We start from the raw sequence: 19,555 nt of genomic DNA on the forward strand, positions 1-19,555 counted from the left end.
CTCTGCGTTACTGCGGGTGTTGAGATACTTGACAAGCCATGAGTCATTTCCAATACGACCCATGTTTATCTACGTATAGGTGGCGTTTTCTGACGGGAACGCGGTGACCCGACCGCTTTCATAAAAGCAACATGGCCCTTCATGGGATGTGTTTAAAATAGGCTCCATTTATTTTTGTAAGGCGCCTTGATTACTTCACTTTCTTGTTATTTGAGCTTACCACGCTGCAAAAGGTGTCATGAGATAGCCCGAGACTTTGCTGGCTTTAAATTTTACTAACTGCTCTAACATTTCATAGTTTCTATATATACAGAGTAACCCCTCATGGTTTGACCTAGAATTTCTAGCCAGCGTTTTAGTCATTTGTACTCATTTAGCTTCATTCAGTTATTAAGTTTAAAGGTCCGATTTATACAACGTACATTCCTCCAAGGCAGAGCTCAGATAATTAAGCTGCTATTCATTAATGACCTGGAACGTTAATTAATTCAATAAAAAAAAAAAGGCTATAAATGGCGCAAGGCTTCATTGCATCAGTGATTTTGAAATGTTTGTCTACTGATTTTATTGATGTTTGAAATCTTGATGTTATGCGCTGTTTTGCTACCGAAAACAATATAGCTGATTTTAAAACTAGTTTTTCAATCTGTTTACTTTTAATTATGTTATCATGGGCGCAATGAATAGAAAAATACTGCCAATGTCCAAAATAAATTATACTCTAGATAAGTTTCGATAATGAAACAACAGATTTCTGATTAACTGCATCATTTGATGGTTGTTTTGATCCTGAACCCTCATGCAGTATTGCGTCCATTTTTTGGACAAATTGTTCAACATTTCCCTCACAGTATTTTAGCCAAGGGACGGCACACTCAAGGTAGTGTGACAATTAAGTGGGCGTATCATGTTGAAATTGGACATGCTGTGGGTGAAATTTCAGCTCCCCGGTGTCCTCTTACAATGCTTTCCCTTGGATGTAAAATGCCTTTGATGTAAAGATCAAAGTATCGGACCACACAAGACTTTAATAAACAATAATCGCACACCTGCAAAATATGACGTTGAGTCGCAAGATATCACAACGTCAGATTATGAAAGCAATCAGAAAATATTATTCACAAAAAAGACCCAATTCATATGGCATATTAATCAATATGACGATATGCAAACATAGTTTTAGTGAAATCCTTTCCTAACACTTCATCGAAAGTGTCAGTTTAGTAAATATTGCTTTTTGTCAAGAAATTAATCTTTGCGCTGTTGAATTCTCAGTACTTCAATGTCAGTTGAAGTGTACTCTCAAAGAAAAAAAAAGAAACATTTCTTAAGCAAAGCCTGGTTAGCTTAATGCTAACAAACAATACAAAACGCCATTGCAATGCCCCCCAAAAATGGATCAAAACATAAAATAGTCACATGCTAGCTGTTAGCAGCCAACTAACAATGCTAGCAATGCCTGTTGCAGCTAACAGCAGCTCATTTTAAATAAAAAAAGAAGAAAAAAAAAAGTCCATATACCATATTCTGCATAAATACAGTAGCTGATGCTACTACGTCCAGTGCGGCTCATCCGTGACAAAAAATGTTTTGGTGCTCAATTTTTGCTGCTGCGGCTTATATACCGGTGCGGCTTATAGCCCGGAAAATACGGTACCAGAATTTGAGCCCAAAATTATGGATGCGTCCTATACGCGGGCGTGTCTTATATTTGTGAATTATGGTAAATCTTTCCATATCACAATAGAAGTACCAATCAATCATTGCATTATCTTCTTGGGTGCGTATGTCTTCAGCTGCTGGCAGCACGCATTTAAGCCGAGCAGGACCTCCGGAAACATTTTACCCAGAAGAACCAAGCGCTGACCTACCGTAGGGCCATCATGTACCAGTCTACTCTCACCCAGCGGATAGACAACAGCATCCCAAGCAGGGTACTTTGTGCATGCGCACGTTTTTGTCACTGTTTACACAGCCAAGGTAGCTAGCTGCGTAACCATACTCAGGCTATTGTCACCTTTTTATTGCCGATGTTGTCACGCTGTATTCATGGAGGTGGTGACAGTCATGCGGCGGGGAGGGAGTCGGCAGGGGGGCGTCAGAAGCCTTTCACGGGCGACACAAATAGAGGGGAGTGTATATAAATAGGAAGGAAACAAGACTCTTAAGGAGAATGCTGAAAAAAGAAAACGCTACCTGCACTTCTCAAGGCTTGTCAGGAGCAAAGCTACTGTGAGGTCAAATACAATCTGTTCCGGGACAGCGACCCGCCAGTTCTTTCTTTTTATCGCCCGCAGGAAACTTTGCATCGCAAGCTGATCGTAAGCACCTTGACACTTAAGTCCACATACAGCAGAAAACAGAATAAAAAAATAGAATCAAAATGTAGTATAACATTAAACAGCTAGAGCAAGTATGAAAAAATGACAGTTTATTTTTTTCGTTGAACATAAATCATTTTATGTGTAAACAAACTAAAGTTTAATACACGAAGAAATGTTTAGTCCAACCCCGCAGTATTGCAGTACAATAAGAAAAGAATACATTATCCATCCATTTTCCAGAGACGCTTATCCGCACAGGATAACCACAATGTGGCCCACCATAAAAACGAGTTTGACGCCCCCGGCCTAGCGTGACTGAGTCTCTCAGGACAAACAAATGACCTTTAATCACACCGTGATGGCGAGCTGCATTTCGATCTCTTTTGATTTGTTTCTCGGCCGGAAATCTGTCCGTAACGCACAAAAAGTTGTAAACTGCTGTTTTACGGCATGATTAGCAAGCTGAAGATGAGCCGGGTGCGAGGCGGAGCCCGCTAACGATACTCCCCGCTTCATTAGGTCATGGAGGATTCGGAGAGTTCTTCCTTGCCTGGGGGACTCTCCGGTGTGAGGAAACAATTTAAGAGCCAGGAAGCAACCTCTACTACCGCATCACATGTAACCCACTTCCATTTCCAGCACAGCGGTGTTCAGGTACACATATCAGAGGCCGATATGCCCAATTATGGGCGCCAATGCATGAAAGAGAAAAAGATGTCTATCATCATGTGAGAGGGAAACATTAGCGGCGACAGGAATCCTGATGCCTCGCTTTCATTTAGCTCACTAACATGCATGGTTGAGCCCGGGAAAAATATGCCATTTATTCTGAAAATGAACACGGAGCTTCGCGATGCATCTTTACCTCGTTTGCGCCAATACACATTTACGGCCGTCTGCTTTTCTATTATTTTGCGGCACAGTATGAATGAACGGGCCGGCGTGTTTTTTGTCACCCCGCCGCTGTCTACGGCGGTCGTACCGCATTGCATTAACTGTCGGCTCCCTGCTTGATTCCAGCGTGGCGTGCGCGATAACACTTCAGCATGTGGAGCTGACTCGCATCAGATGAGCACCGGGGGGCAGGCACAGATGAATGATGCATGTTTGTTTTGTTTTTTTAAATATGTTTCGAAATACAGATCGTATTCCGGTGTGTTGTCTGGCGTGGCATGGTTGTTGAGTGTCGAATTACTTTACCGTGTGGATATTTGTGGTTGAGCGTGAGCAATTCATAGGTTTGTATCTTGTGTCGAGTTGATGCCAAGGAACTAAAGTATGTTGAAGTGAGATGAGGAGCTTCATTTGAAGGAGTTGTGCCACCTATATACATAACTCTAAACGGTCACATTTTGATTTGAAATTTTGAGACAGTGGGAGTACATTTTTCATCTCCTCATGTATGAGCTGTCTTTTTTAAAATCATTTTTATGAGTCATAATATAATTATTTATTAATTATTTTGGCTTCTGACAACTTCCTGCTAGCACCTCAGCCCAGTTGTCAGTGATAAAGCGTGAATGAGCTTATTCGCAAACCAAAATGAAAACCAAATGACGATGGGAGACAAACACCAAAAAAAAGTAAGAGGCCTAAAGACTGATGTGATTGGCTAATGTCTGAAAGGAGGAGGGTCTTACGGTTATCGTTTATGTAATGTCAAAACCCATAGAATCAGATAAGTTCACAGTTGCTGAATTTGTCTGAATTAAAATGGGAGAAAATCTGAATATCTGATCGCCCTGAAACGGGGGTGTGGCCCTTTGGGGGGGGCACAGATTACTATGAACTATGAACAGTTTTCATTATTATAAATTACACTAGCCTGGTAAACTCAGCAAAGTAAATTTTTAACTCTAAGAAGGAAAAAGGCTTGCAAGTAATGTGTATGCGTACTTTTTGAAAAAGTCAATGTGTGCGGGAGTCGGTATGTGGGGGTCGGGGCTGCATAAAATAATGCCATCCCCGAAAAGGGGGGCGCTACAAAAAAATAAACATTTGGGATCCAGAAGAAGTTCAAAATGATACCCAAAACTGTGAGATGGATTTTCAATTCTGTTCCGACATTTTGCTACGCGGTGGCATCTACGGCAACCGTTCCACATACTTGCTACACCTCGACCATACTCATTGTTTTGACAATTACAGGAAATGTCACACTCAGAGGTCTCCGTGTCAAGCAGCGGGCAACAGGTGTTGGCAGACAGTCAGCAGCTTCTATCCAACCAAGAAACAGTGGTATTTACTTTTTGTTGTTGTGTGCTTGATTTAGCGTATTAGATCTGTTATTAAAGCACAAATTCAATGACCAAAATGTTCATCCAAACCATCTAATTTTGTTTGATGAAAGTCCACAAGCTTAATGCTAATATTGTGGCCATATCCTGCTTGTATTGTATTCCATTAGGTAAAATGTGGCTTACTGAGGACTCAACATTTGTTTCTTGTGTTAAAATCCCTAGGTGTCAGACAGTGGCAATAACTTGCAATACAGTGATAAAAACTATGAAAATGAAGGTAAGCCATTGAATTTCGATGTGCGTTGTGCAGAACAATGCACCCGAGCTCATAGAAGTTGTCTGCATTCCCTTGTTCCATCACGGATAAACAGAAGAAGAGTTTCCACGGTACACAACAAAAGAACTGAGGGCTCGCTTTGAAAGAACCATCGAGGAAGCAGCCCCACACAAACCAATCAAGGTAATCAGTTGCATTTTGTTCTTACTAAAGGAGATTTGCCGTACCGTGCTGCAGAATAATAATGGTTACACTTGATAAAGCTCCAAACATCTTTACTGACAACTGTTCTGCTTTGGTAAGATCGTGTCATTTCATAAACACTTCAACCGAAGCTGTAATTGATGACATGAAAAATTTACTGGAGACTTTTCAAGGAACTTAACCACAAATGTCACTTCTGCTCTTGAAATAAGACTGGACGTGACATCAATCGGTCAAAGTGGTCCTCCAGTGTGACCCAGAACAACACGGTGACTAATGAGGTGCACCAAGAGTCAGCGGCCGACGCAGCGGAGGTCACGCCGGACGCCAAGATAGATTACGAGGACTTTCCACCGCCGCCACCAGCCATAGAAGACCCTGATTACCTTCCGCCGCCACCGCCGGATTTACTCGAAATGTCGTCCGGCATGGAAACTATTCCCGTCACTCAGTATACATCTGAAGATCCTCAAGGATCAGTGAACCCGGCCAAAAACCTTCTCAGCAAAGAGGCTTACATCAAGCAGAGGAGCATGTCTGAGTTGAAACGTCTATACAAGCACATACATCCAGGAGTTAGGAAAAATATCGAAGAGGATTTCTACAACGAATACGACGAGGGCGTAAACAATCAGCGTGCCGGTCAAGCGTATTTGTATGAGGATGAAGCTGATGTCACCGATGAGGAATACGAATGGGAAGAGATTCTGCCGGGAGATGTGCAAGCAAGGCGCTGGATGTTTGAAAATAAGCCACTAGATGCCATCAAGGACGAATCCCTAGATGATGAGGAAGACGATAACAAGATTACGGAGAAAGAAATGATTCTGGGAAAGGACGTGAGGCGTACGGCGTGGATGTTCGAGACCAAACCGATGGATGAGCTGGGCCCACGTGAGACCAACTCCGTGGAGTATAGGAACAGGTTCAACAAGTTTGATAAGGGGGACGTCCGGGCTGCGGCGTGGTTGTTTGAGACCCAAACGATGGACAGTCTGAATAAGATGCACAATGAAGAGGAGCTCACCAAAGAGGTCGTATTCACAGAGGAGGACGGAAACGCCACCATTTACATGATTGACACCAAGTACATGGAAGGCCTGGGACACACGGAGACAATCGACGAGAGCCATCTGCTGAGCTTGAGATCGGTCGTGGAAGAAATCAATGACGAGGAGAAAACTATAACAAGCACGTTTGACACTCAGTTTGAATGCTTCATCATGGGGCAGTCCAGTCAGATGCTGGAGATCAAATCTGTGCGCAAAATCGAAACGGAGCTGGAGAACTCCATTGCTTCACGTTGGCTTTTTGATACCCAACCTCTCGATGAGGACAAAGCGCTTTCATCCTTTAAGCTGGTGTGTAGCCTTTCCATGGAAGACAGCAACAGAGGAGATTGGGGCCGATGGTTATTTGAGATAAAGACGTTGAACTCCCTCGCTGAGTTAGAAAGCTCGAAAACCGAGGAGGTAGTCGGAGCGGATGTACGCAAACACTGCTTGGTGTTTGAAACGCAACCGATGGATTCACTGAAGGACGATTCAAATGCCACGGCTCAGTCCGTTGAAGAAATTATCGGGGGTAATGTGAGATCAGCGAGAAACTTCTTTGAAAGCAGTCCTCAAACAGAGAGGAAGAACCGCCCTGAAGTGGGAAAACTTAAAAAGGCGACGCTGAGCGAAGAAATGAAAGGTGATGTGAGACATCAAACGTGGCGCTTTGAAAGCCAACCTCTGGAGCACATACGCGACGAGAAGAAAGAGATAACTCGCACGGTAAACATCGAGGAGGACCTCACGCAGGAGGATGGCACGAGTTGCAGAGCAGACGTTCGGAGGAATTGCTGGGTGTTTGAGACTCAGCCGATGGACATGTTAAAAGATGATTCGAATAACCCCCCCATGACAAAGGAGGAGATCATTGCGGGCGACGTGAAATCCGCCAGGCATTACTTTGAAACCATCCCGACCGAGGAGCCGAAGGAACTTGCAGAAGTGGGCAAATTGAAAAAAATGGTGATGCCAGCGGATGCGCCGAAGGAGCTCGCGGAGGTCGGCAAACTCAAAAAAAGGCCCGACCTCGAGGAGGAGAGGGGAGACGTTCGACACCAGAGATGGCGATTTGAAAGCCAACCTTTGGAGGAGATTCGAGATGAAAAGAAGGAAGTCATCCGAACGATCGACTTGGAAGAAATCGACAAAGTGGACGTGTCAAACTATAAGCATATGTTTGAAAGCACGGATTTAAACAGAAGGGACGAGTCCCAAAAAATCCTGATTGAGGGTGTCCAAAGCGGTTCGGTGCAATCTAACAAAAACCTGTTTGAGTCCGGGCTGCTGTACGCCATGCAGGACAGCTCCGGCCACTTCCACGAGTTACGAACGGTGCGTCACGAAGAGGTGGTCAGCGGGGATGTAACGACGTACAAATGGATGTTCGAAACGCGGCCGATCGACCAATTTGATGAAAGCATCGACAAATACCAAATAATCAAGGGCATATCCAAGCAAGAAATTGAATCGGGCGACGTTAAGACCGCCAAATGGCTCTTTGAGACGCAGCCCCTCGACGCCATCAAGTATTTCAGCAACATCGAAGATGAGGAAACACAGAGTACAACTCAAGACATTGTGAAAGGAGATGTAAAAAACTGCAAGTGGCTATTTGAGACACAACCGATGGACGTCCTGTATGAAAAAGTGGAGGTAAATAGCGAAAATCAGTCGGAAGTCATTCCAAAGGGAGACGTTAAAACGTGCACGTGGCTTTTTGAGACGCAAGCGCTTGATGCAATACACGACGAGACAGAAACCGTTTTGAAAACGTGCACTGTGAATCAGGAGGACATTCGAGGGAAAGACGTCAGAACGGCGTGTTTTCTCTTTGAGACGGAAAATCTCGAGAATCTTTCCGGGGAGGGCGCGAGCTCGTTTAAGCGCATCACAGAGATTGACATCGCATCTGGCGACGTGTCAAGAAAGAAGCACATTTTTGAACACAGCGCATCCGATATCATGACGTCAACGTCAGAGGAAATGATGCAACATCTCAAGAGGGTTCAGACTGAGGATATTCAAAAAGGAAACGTAGTAACCTGTAGATGGCTCTTTGAAAATCAGTCCATAGACACTATACACGACGGACGAGAGGAAGCGTTGACGAGCCGCACGGTCACTGACGTCCACGGCGGGGACGTGGACAAAGGCCGCTTCATCTTTGAGACCTTCTCCTTGGATCGAATCAAGGAGGCGGCATCTGAAACGGAGCTGTCCACAGCGCAAACGATCGCTCGCAACGACGAGGAAAAAGGCGATGTGAAAAATTACACAATGCTCTTTGAAACTCAGCCTCTTTACGCTATTCAGGACAAGGAGGGGCATTACCATGAGGTCACCACAGTCACCAGCGAGGAGGTGACGCGTGGCGATGTCGTCGGAACTCGCTGGTTATTTGAAACCAAACCCTTAGATGCCATCAAGGACTCCGATGAGATTTACATCATTAAATCCGTCACGCAGCAGGATGTTCAAAAAGGAGACGTCACCTCGGCAAAGTGGAGGTTTGAGACGCAACCTCTTGATAGGATTTCTGAAGAAAACAGGACGGTCGTCAAGACTGTGGACGACATTCAAGGTGGCAACGTGAAAATGAATAAAGATCGCTTCGAAAGCGAGACTGCGTCGCGGGAATCCGTCCGAACAGTCAACGTAAGCGAAATACAAAAGGGTGACGTCAGGTCGGCCAAATGGAGATTTGAAACCCAGTCGATTGACAAAATAAGAAGCCTGAGCTCAGAAAACCTGATCGAGATGGTGAAAAGAGAGGAGGTGGAAAAGGGAGACGTGAAGCATTCCGTTTGGCTGTTTGAAAAAAATCCTTTGGACCACATTAAGGAGGTCGATGAAGATGAGGAAACGCGCGTCACCCGAGAGGAAATTGTGAAAGCGGATGTAAAGTCGACAACGTGGCTCTTTGAGACAACGCCTTTTGATGACTTTAACGAGACCAAAATAGAGAAGACGGAAATCTTGGGCAAGAGTGTCAAGGGAACGCTTGAAGAGCTTTATAGTCAGAAAATGGTGACATCGAAAGGAATTCTCATCGAGTCTGATGAAATCGGGGATGTTAGAATGGCAAAATACAATCTAATGAATCAGCAAGCTCCTGAAATTCAGCGGGAGGAAGTCATCAGAGGGGATTTGCAGACTATTATGATGAACCTCCTGAACAGAAAGGAACGACGTGGACGGCAGGTGGTCATTGAGTCCGAAGAGAAAGGGAATATCACGTCAACAGTGCGACAACTTTTCAACCTGGAAAGCAACAAAAGTATCGAAAAGGAAGAAATTATTCCAGGGGACATTCGGGAGGCCGTAAATAACCTTTTCAGCGATCGCGGCTCGGTCAAACACGGACTTCTCATTCAGGAGGATGAGAAAGGCGATGTGCGGATGACAATATATTCCCTTCTGAACAAACAAGACCAAGTTGGTATAGAAAAAGAGGGCGTCGTAAGAGGAGATGTAAAGAGTGCCCTGCAAAAACTTTCCAGTCAGGATCGGCCCGATATGAAGAAGATAACGGTAGATGAAACTGAGAAGGGAAATGTCCACTTTTATTCCACGTGTATCGAATCTGGGGCCCTGAGTCATCTAAAACAGCTGAACTTAGAACCGGACGAAGCGGCATCCGACACCGTCCAAAAAGAAAAGATCATCGGAGGTGACATCGAGGGCATGAAAGTCATCCTTAGTCGCAACCAAGCCCAAATCGAGCGCACGGTGGATGATATCATACCAGGTGATGTTCACAACACAGTAAAAGTTTTCATGACGGAGCCTGTCGTCTCAGCAGAGGGGCTCCAAAAGGAGGAAATCGTCAAGGGGGATTTGAAAGCCGCGCTGACTTCTTTGTCGGAGTCAGTGAACCAGAAGGTTGTTGTGGAAAAAGAGGAGGTTGTGAAAGGTAACATACCCAAAACGATGCGATGCCTGGAGAAGGCACAGCATCGTCACAAGGAGGTAGAGAAGCCGGATATCGTCCCCGGGAACATCAAAGGAGCTATGCGATCCCTCGAGAAATCGGCAACTTCTCGAGTGGAAGCCACCACGGAGGATCTAGTTCCCGGAGATGTCAAGGCTACATTAAGATCTCTTGAGTTGGCGAAGCAAACGCTGCGTGAGGTGGAAAAAGAAGAAATCGTGAGGGGTGACATTCACACGGCGATGCAGTGTTTACAAGACGCTTCTTCTGAAAAGAAAGCATGTCAGCAGGAGATAGTTGTTCAGGGGGATGTGAGAGGAACGATACAGCTCTTTATGGAGCCTCCGTCCTCTCCCAAAATTCAAAGACGCTCAAGCACTGAGGAGGAGGAGGTGAAAGGGGATGTCAAAATGTCCATTAGGTCATTATATGAGACACAAGAGCAAACTTTGGTGGAGAAAGAAGAGGTGATAAAAGGCGACGTGAAAGGCACAATTAAATCACTTATGGAAACGGCGCAGCGTGAAACTCCCAAAGGGAAGCACGGCTCCTACAGAAGAGTCAGAGTTAAGCAGAGGCCTCCTGTTAAGAATTTAAATGTGGAAACGCAGAGAAATGCACAAAAGATCAAAACTGCAGTTTCAGCAGATAGTCACTCTGTTGCCAATGAAACAAAATCCGTTCAGTCAAAATCTTGCACGGTGCAAAGGAGTACCACGCAAACAAAAACGGTTGTACAGCACAAAACGATAACACAAACCCACGACATCAAAACATTAAAAACAGAATTCTGCAATCTGAAGCCAAAAGGAATGATACGGTTAAATAAAACGAAAGTACAAACAGATGTTTACACCCCCAAAAGACCAGTTTCGGAACCTGAGTTACCGCTTCCCCCTCCACCTCCACCTGTGGTCGACATTGACCTCCCTCCTCCTCCTACCCCGCCTCCTCCCTGCGTAGATTGTGACACCGATCACCTCCCCCCTCCACCACCACCGAATGAACAGGACTTCCTCCCGCCGCCGTCACCACCACCGCCGCCGCCTCCCCGAGAACTGGAAAGAACGCCGAAACAAGCAATTCACGTCTCACCCGCGGAGGCCAAAAAGATGATGGTGAAGAAAGTCAAAGTTCCAACTTTGTGTCCCGTCCCAAAGCTCGAGACGAAAATGGAGGAAACATACCGCGTCGAAGGGGTCAGCCAGTCCGTAACTACGAAGCGTACGTCTGAAATAATTGAAGTCCCGCCGCCGCCGCCGGAATCGCCACGGCCCCCAAGAAAGGTTTGCATCTCCCCTGTGAGATTCACCCCACCTCCTTCGCCCCCTCCCCAAACAAGAGTGAAAACAAGTAAATTCAACACCCCATTAATACAAGCGGAAGAAAAGTACCGGAAGCATAAAGAGGATAGCACTCCTCCAACCACTCCAACTCCGCCTTTTGTGAACGACTCAATTGCGGCAGCTCTTCAGATGATTGCCACCGAAGACATAAAGCAAACAAACAACGTGCCCGAAATAAAACAGGCCGCAGCTGAAAATTCTGCTTTGGTGCTTAATTTAGACTCCTCATCATGTAATACATCCAAGCAGGTTGTTATCTCCAATAGCATTCAGAGCAATGTCAACACCACTCAGAAACAAAATCTCACAGGATCTGCCACAATATCATCTGCCAAACGGGAAATGCTTTCTAATGAGGCTTCTAAGGTCGTCTCTGTTCAAAAAAGCTCTTCCGTTACCGCCGCGAGACAAACGGCGCAGTCAACGAAACAGAAAATTGTTTCTCATTCCTCCCAAGTGTCGACTCAAGCTGTCGTTTCCGAGCGCATTCATACCGCAACCACTGAATTTGCAAAAACTGGAAAGGGAACTGCTGAGGAGAAAAATGTGAAACGTCTGGACGCAAAGGAATCTCAAAGAAAGACGGACAATGGATCGGGCATGGATAATTCAGGAGGCTTGGTTAAAACGGTGAAACCTGAAACCACTGAACAGATTTCAAAGAAATCCCAATCGGAGTCCAAGAAAAAAGAGAAACTGGAATCAACCACGAATCAATGGACCACCAAGAGCCAGGATACTGATGAAACCGAGCGACCGGAAAAAGCAGACGCCATTGGGACTTTGAAAACTGTCAAAACAAACCAAAAGGTAAAAAGGAACAATAAGCAGGAAAAGGTGCTCGATGCAAAGATGGAAGAAGAGGGAAAGGCGCAGGTGGGAGTGAATGGCTCCACCGAGCTGAAAGTAATCAATGAGTCGAGCGAGATGAAGACAGAATTAAAGCAGGTGATCTCAAAAGTCTCTTCGTGCCCACCCGATGACGTCACGACGAGAGTGACTGACAGTCAGACGGCAACTTCGACGCCAAAGAAGAAAAAGAAGTCCAAAAAGTCGAAAGCTTGTACACAATTAAGTACCAGTAAAGATACCGCCACAGAATCAAAGACCGTCACGGAAGCTTCAAATGAAACAGAGGAAACAATTGCCGTTTCCCAAATTCTCACAAGTGTCACTGCAGCGAACGCTCCGGAAGCCTTGATGACAAAAAGCAAAGAGGATGAGAAGTCAGAGCAGCTAAAAGCACATCAAAATCATCTGAAGGCAACGCAAAAGAAGAAAGCGGTGACATTTCCTCCGAAAAGCGCGCAGACGTCACTGGAAGAAAACCGAGCGGACCCAATTAATGTGCCATTTGAGGCAGAACAAAATGAAATAGTCCCGTCTGCATCGGTGGAAATGGCGGAACCTCGGAAACAACAGGCGTCAGGTTTAATCTCTCGCATCACGGGGATGCAAACGGTTTCAAAAACTATACTTGGCACTTTTTCAGACTGCCTCACAAGTTCGGAGGCGCCTCGTAAACCAGCCAGCTCTGTTCCAGAAACGAATCGAGCCCAAAAAGTCGATGTGGGCGAGGAGCCGGAATTGGAATCTGTTGCCGAGACGACCACGTGTACTAAAATTTCCAAGACCGGCATCGGTTCTACAAAAGGCCAGAGTCAAAGAAAGAAGGAAAGCTTAACCGAAAGTAGAAAAGAAGGGATTGACCTTCGGGCACCCTCGCCATCTCTGCGAACCCGCTCTCCCTCGCCCACATTTATCACCATCGAATCCATTCGGAGGACCGACTCCCCCCAGAGAGTGACTCCCTCGCCTACGCTGCTCCACAGGCCGGCCACACCTCCCACGCCTCCGCCGCGCCGCTGCGACACCCCGACCTCGCGACTCACGAGGATCACGCCCTCTCCGACGTTTGACCGCGCCGAGAATTTGCCGCGACTTAGAGACGCCACGGCCAAGCTCTCGCGCGGCGTTACCCCGCCGCCCTCGATGTCCCCTCAGCTAATATCTGAGAAGAAATCTGAAATCGTGGAAGCACCCGCGTCATTCCATCGGCAGATCAAACTCGAGGCCTTCCGAGGCTCGGAGGCCGCGGAAAAGAACGTTTTGGAAAGGGGCGCCCGTGAACCTCCGGAGGTTTTAAATGCAAATGAAACGCAAAGTAACTCTGACATCAAACCGCCGCTTTGTAACGAAGCCCCCGAAGATACCTCGGAGTTATCGTTGGCTTCATTTAAAGAAAAGAAGGAGTTTTTTGAAGAGGCGCAAAAAGCTGAAATGAATAAAACCTATACCCGGAAGGAACCCATCGCTATCCCCGAACGACTGGGCCCAGATCTGGAGGATAGCGAGGAGGAAAATGTGCGCGTGGAAAAGGAAGATCTACCCGAGGCGGACTTGTCTGGCCTCGTAAATAAATTCGAATCAACTGACCAAACGGCGATCGGCAAGGAGTTTCAAAACAAAAGCGAAGATTGCATCAAAGAGAGAGAAGACTCGGAAAGGGCGTCGCCGGCTTTGGACATCCGTGCTCTTAAGAACGTTTTTGAAACGAGCGAGCAAAGATTCCAGCAGAAAGGGGATCCGGAGGAGTCGGCGGTCCACACATCAAAGCCGCAAAGTCCTCCCGAGATGCGGGGAGGCTTAAAGCGGAGTTTTGCCCTTCCTGCTCATGAAAAAGTGCTGGAAATTGAGCGGACAGATCCATCAGTTCCTCCTGAGAGCAAATCAATCACGGAGCATTTCTCAAGCGTTGATGCGTCGGGGAGCAAGGTCACCGCGACAAGTGTCAGTCAGGGGTCTGGCGGCGTGTCAAGACAGCCGCCTCCTTTTTCTTATGCTGACGCGGTGAAAAGGAAAGCGGCGGCAGTCAGGCGAACGCAAAGCCGTGACCGAGATGCCGCCGAGAAATTACTGAAGAACTTTCACCGGAGCCCGAATGAGAGCGCCGCGGTTACGAAGAGCCTCGACTACGCTGTGTCGGAAGTGGTGACGTCGCAGCTAGTGTCTCATCAAACGACCATTGTCTCCGGTAAAAAAAAAAAAAAAGAAAAATGGAAGCATGAGCTAAACTGAGGCATGGATGAAAAATGTGCTTGTCAAATAAAAAAAACCTAACCTCTGAATCATGTGGACTGCATCTTCACTTCACTCTTCAGTTTAGGATTAAAAACTGATCCTGCGAGATACCTCACATGCTTCGCACTTATTTTTGTGGGTGCTTAGGCATTTCATTTTATTTTATATTATATATTATTTTATATCCAAACATTCAAGTTTACATCAGTTTTATTGTCATTGCACAGAAATACAACAAAATTCAGATGAAATGAATATTGCCAATTTGAAATCCATAGTTTCGAGAAAACACGTCTAAAGCTTTGTCATGTTTCTCTTTTCATGGTGCCCATAATCTACTAATCCCTTATTTCCACGTATTTTTATTACAATTTGGACCTTATGGCTGCTGGGAAGTGCAAGTCAAGACTTTAAGGAGGTTGTTTTTGTCAAAAATTCATATTTTCCTAAATAACTGGAAATGTTTATACATATATATATATATATATATATATATATATATATATATATATATATATATATATATATATATATATATATACTTTTATTAATCAAATTATATGAATATAACACTGATACATTGGGATTTTTTTTCCTTTTCGAAACTGGACCATTGTGCATTTTGTATGCTTTTGTTGACGAGCATTGCATGTTTTGTTTATGCATGTGCTCAAACGGCGACAAACCACAAATTTGGATGAGTCATTTCGACCCACAAATGAAAGAACTTTCCGGTTTTCTCCCCCACAGGCTCGAGTTCCCAAGTCGGAGCTCTGCACAGTGTGTCGAAGGAGGGTTTATCCGATGGATGGATGGATAGTGGACCGAAAAAAGTACCATAAGTCATGTTTCTTTTGTGAGCAATGCAAAAGTAAACTAAGGTAAATGCGGAGGTCCTCAAATGACACATAGCCAGGGTTCTAAATTAATGACTCATAAAAATGACCAACAAATCGGACTGAGTTGTTTTCGATGTATATTTGAAACGTCAAAAAAAAAAAATCTTGAATTTTCTCAAAAGCTAACAGTGCGTCTTATAACCAGGTGCGCCTTATACGGTGCATAAACCGCCGGTTTTCACTTTGGACGACGAAAAAAATTGAAGAACTTCATCGGGACGTAAATTCTTCATTTTTTTATGTCTGGATTTCTGTTTTAAATGTATTTTTTTTGCAATTACAATTTTTATAATACCCTGATTGAAATTGTAATCTCCTATGTATGTTCCATTTTTGAAGCAGTTTATATAAAATAATGCAATTTTATAAAATAAATCCAGAAACGGTTTTCAAATTAACAAAACAATATTTTTTAAGGTTTGATAACAAAATTTAATATTTAATTGAATCATAATTACATGCTTTTAAAATCTTGATTCATCTGGGCATGAATCTAAACAGTCCTTTTAATGTCTTCTTTTCGTATTCTTCAGGTAGTACTAAAATAAAACAGCGATTGATTCATTCTGGGAGTGAACAGTTGTGAGAACGCTTTAGTCAGTTAACTATTGATGAAGTTGAACTGACTTATCTGTTTACTTTGTTGACGTTCCCTTTAGCGCAGCTCCATCTAGTGGATGCATGATGCAACTCCAGCCACTACTGTAGTTTCTATTCTATGCGCCTTGTAATGTGGTGCGCCTTATATCTGAAAACAGTCTTAAAAGTGGCCATGCGTCAAAGGTGCGCCTTATAATCTTTAGTTCAGAAAATACAGTATGTCAGTGAAGACATGCCAAATTTTCCGCACTCAAAACAAAGAATATAATCGCAGTTGTGATCCATAAGCTGTTTTTGTGGAAAAAGGCAATGCTTACATTTCAAAACTGAATACTGTATTTGTAAAAAAATATATATATCCTTTGACGTCTCCATTTGTCATTTTGTTTTGAAAAGTAGACTGCAGCAGATGGTGAGGATCCTTGAAGCAGAACCCATTATCAATCAAGTCATTTTGAATCAAAAACCGCTTGGGACCGGAAATCCATTCTGAATCACGTGGTAGACTCAAAAATCAGAATCGCGTCGAATCGTAAGACGCTCAAAATCTTTCACCGCCAGGGCTAGAAATAAGCACAGAAAAAAAACCGTCGTAAGGTATACCCGACCGACACGATTGTCCGATTTTTTCCAAACTTTCCAAAATGAATTAATTTAGAACCCCGAACATAATCCGCTATTCCTGGCGCGCCCCACGCAAGATAACTTCTACCTATTGCAGCCTGGGAAATTACGTCTCTCTCCACGGACACTTCTTCTGTCTGCACCACTACAAACAACTCCTCAAGTCCAAAGGGATGCACGATAACGAACTCGGCCGAAAAGCTCCCGAAGGAAGTGACGCGTTCGTCCCGCCGGACCGTAAAATCCAATGGAGGTATTCGACAAACGGCCTAAATTCAGTTGACGGGAACAAAACTCGCGGCGACGATATTGAAACGACAAAAGCGTTTGATGAAAGCAAACCTCGGGGCGGCAAGATATCGGTGGTATGGCCTCCGCGGGCTGATTCCCCCAAGAAAAGCTTTCCAATGGAGGAAGATATTCAAGTGGCCAAACCACAATGGCCGCCGCCACAAAATTCACACAAGTTCATCCAACAGCAAGACGGGGAGACTGTTCCAAGAAGTGTCCTGTAAAGTAATTACCTAAGAAGAAACCAAAAAAAAAAAAACTTACAAGGTCCAATTAAGAAAGTCAGAGATTTTTTGGAGCGATTGAAAGAATGCTACGTGGTACGTTGTTCTGAAAAAAGGATGTTAAGCCAAGTGTAGTAGAAAAGGAAAGCTGGAGGATGTGAATGTGACGAGAAATAACGTTTATACTGGTTTTTTTTTTTCATTAATTACATATACAGTCCTGTGAAATTTGCCCCCTTCCTGATTTCTCGTTTTTTTTACCTGTCATTCGCAAACGTTTCTTTTCACCAAACAAATCTTAACTCATCCCATCCCAAACACGTATTTTCACGTTATTTTTCAGGAGTCCAAGACATTCAGTCCTCACTTGTTCATATTCTTTTTTAAAAAGTTTAAAACGTTTGTCTAAAAGAGGGTCGAAAAATATCGAGTATTCAATAAACTAAATAATTGAGTACTTGAGATTATTAAGTACTAGTAATCAATTACTTTCCGTACTGAAGTACATACCAAAGAATTCAATTGTTTTTGTAATCAACTAACTACTATGGTAATATTTCTAAAGAATCTAATAATTAAAATAATAAATTACTTTTGGTACTAAAGTTGTAAGGTAACAAAAACAATCAATTACTTTAGGTACTATGGTAATCAATTACTTTTCCGTACTTTAGTATGTACCAAAGAAATCAATTGCTTTTGTAATCAACCAATTACTTTGCTAATAGTACTAAAGTATCTTAGAACTAAAGTAATAATTCCATTTGCTAATAAAGTACTAAATAATTAATTACTTTAGGTACTAAAGTAAGCAATTACTTTATTATCTAAATAAAATGAATTACTTTAATACTTAATTCATATAGTAGCAGCTTTTTTATGCCATCCACCCAAACGCTTAAATAAAAAATATTGGAAAAAATATCTAGACTCTTGAAAAATATAAAAATGCATCACACTTAGACCACCCAACGATAAATAAAATACAGTTCATAAATGATGATTTTTCTATGATATTAAACCTGATAAATATGCAACCAAAAAAAATGAATTCAGGAAGGAGGGAAATCCTTTATCACACCACAATATTTGGATTTGTCATCATGCTAAGCAATCAAGTGGCAATCATGGCCAGAAATGATTTTTTTTTTTTTTTTCTGAGTGCATCTTAATACGTGCAAATATGGATCCACTTTGTTTCTTTTCATCCTAAAAAAATACTTCAATAATTACCAATTGTTTTTTATAACAACAAAATAACTGTTTGGCTGTTTAATGCTCTACTGGCTAAACTCATAATCCAAAGCAGTTTTATTTATTTATCTTTTTTAGCTACGCAGATTTTTTGGCACCTGGTGTGCAGACAACTACATAGACTAAGGACTTATTTTATTTATAAAAGTGTACATTTTATCCAAAACAAGCTGGTAGTGCTAATTTGTATCCTATTTTGAAATTTTTTTTTTGGAGGGAGTAAAAAGTGTATTTTTTTGATTAGATGATACATGAATTTGTGCTCACTTCCTGAGTTTGTTGAAGCTTTAAGGCATGTTGATCAAAAGAAAATAAATGTATTTTTTTCTGTTGAACGTTCCTTCTGTGTTTCCATTTAAAACTTCAATTGTTAATCTGCGCTTTGTATTTTTTTTGATAAAAATATAAATACTATTTATATTTACTTAAACACATATTTACTTAAATCTTAAATGATTAAACCCGCAGTAACTGTACTGTCGTTGATTACCAAAAGTAATCAATTACTCTGGTAATCCATTATCTAAAGTAGTCATTACATTAGTTCTTCATTATTTGAAATAATACAATAATTTAGTAAGGTAATCAATTATTTTAACACTCAATTACCTATTCCATTACTTTAATACATTGTTACCTAAAGCACAATCAATTCAATGCTTGATTACCAAAAGTAATTAATTTTAACTACGTTGTTCTTCATTACCTAAAATAATCATTACTTTCTTCATTATCTTAAGTGACCCATTGTTTTAGTACTTTAGTAGAAAATTACTACATTGAATAATCAATCACTTTAATATTGAATTACTAAAGATATTTGATTACAATTATACTTCATTACATTAAGTAATCGATTTTTTTAGCCCTTCCTTGAGCTAAATATTAAAAAAATAAATACGTTCTTAAAGTTGAATGTCTGCACTTCTAACACGACCAATATTTTATTTTTCCATCAGGAATGTGAGTAAACAGTGGGCAGAATTTGAGCTTCTTTTCTTTTTTTAATTCCACAACAAAATGTATAATAGAAATGTATCTTACCGCTATGGAAAAAAAAAACATTAGGTGTCGCTTGAATAAATTTGTTGCGGCTGTACATCATTTAAAAGGTGGGCATGCACGTCGTCAATCTACCTTGCTGTCTAAATCTGTCGGGGGCGGGCCTTGCCGGCTTTCCCGCGAAGCGATTGGCCGAACGCTCT

The 19,555-nt window shown here is 42.8% G+C and overlaps 1 protein-coding gene across 1 annotated transcript; it reads left to right on the forward strand.

The window, feature by feature from the left end:
* Positions 1–1,883: 1,883 nt before the first annotated feature.
* On the forward strand, positions 1,884–18,626 carry xirp2b (xin actin binding repeat containing 2b). Its single transcript, XM_088414232.1, has 8 exons — positions 1,884–1,934; positions 2,844–2,978; positions 4,473–4,562; positions 4,787–4,841; positions 4,936–5,024; positions 5,258–14,411; positions 15,209–15,339; positions 16,679–18,626. The coding sequence occupies exons 1-7, from the start codon at positions 1,884–1,886 to the stop codon at positions 15,298–15,300; spliced, it is 9,666 nt and encodes a 3,221-aa protein (XP_088270358.1). The 3' UTR covers positions 15,301–15,339; positions 16,679–18,626.
* The last annotated feature ends 929 nt before the right edge of the window (positions 18,627–19,555 follow it).

This window comes from Hippichthys cyanospilos, chromosome 5 (genome assembly GCF_059441005.1).
Source record: "Hippichthys cyanospilos isolate Australia breed blue-spotted pipefish chromosome 5, RoL_Hcya_1.0, whole genome shotgun sequence".
Classification (NCBI taxonomy): domain Eukaryota; kingdom Metazoa; phylum Chordata; class Actinopteri; order Syngnathiformes; family Syngnathidae; genus Hippichthys; species Hippichthys cyanospilos.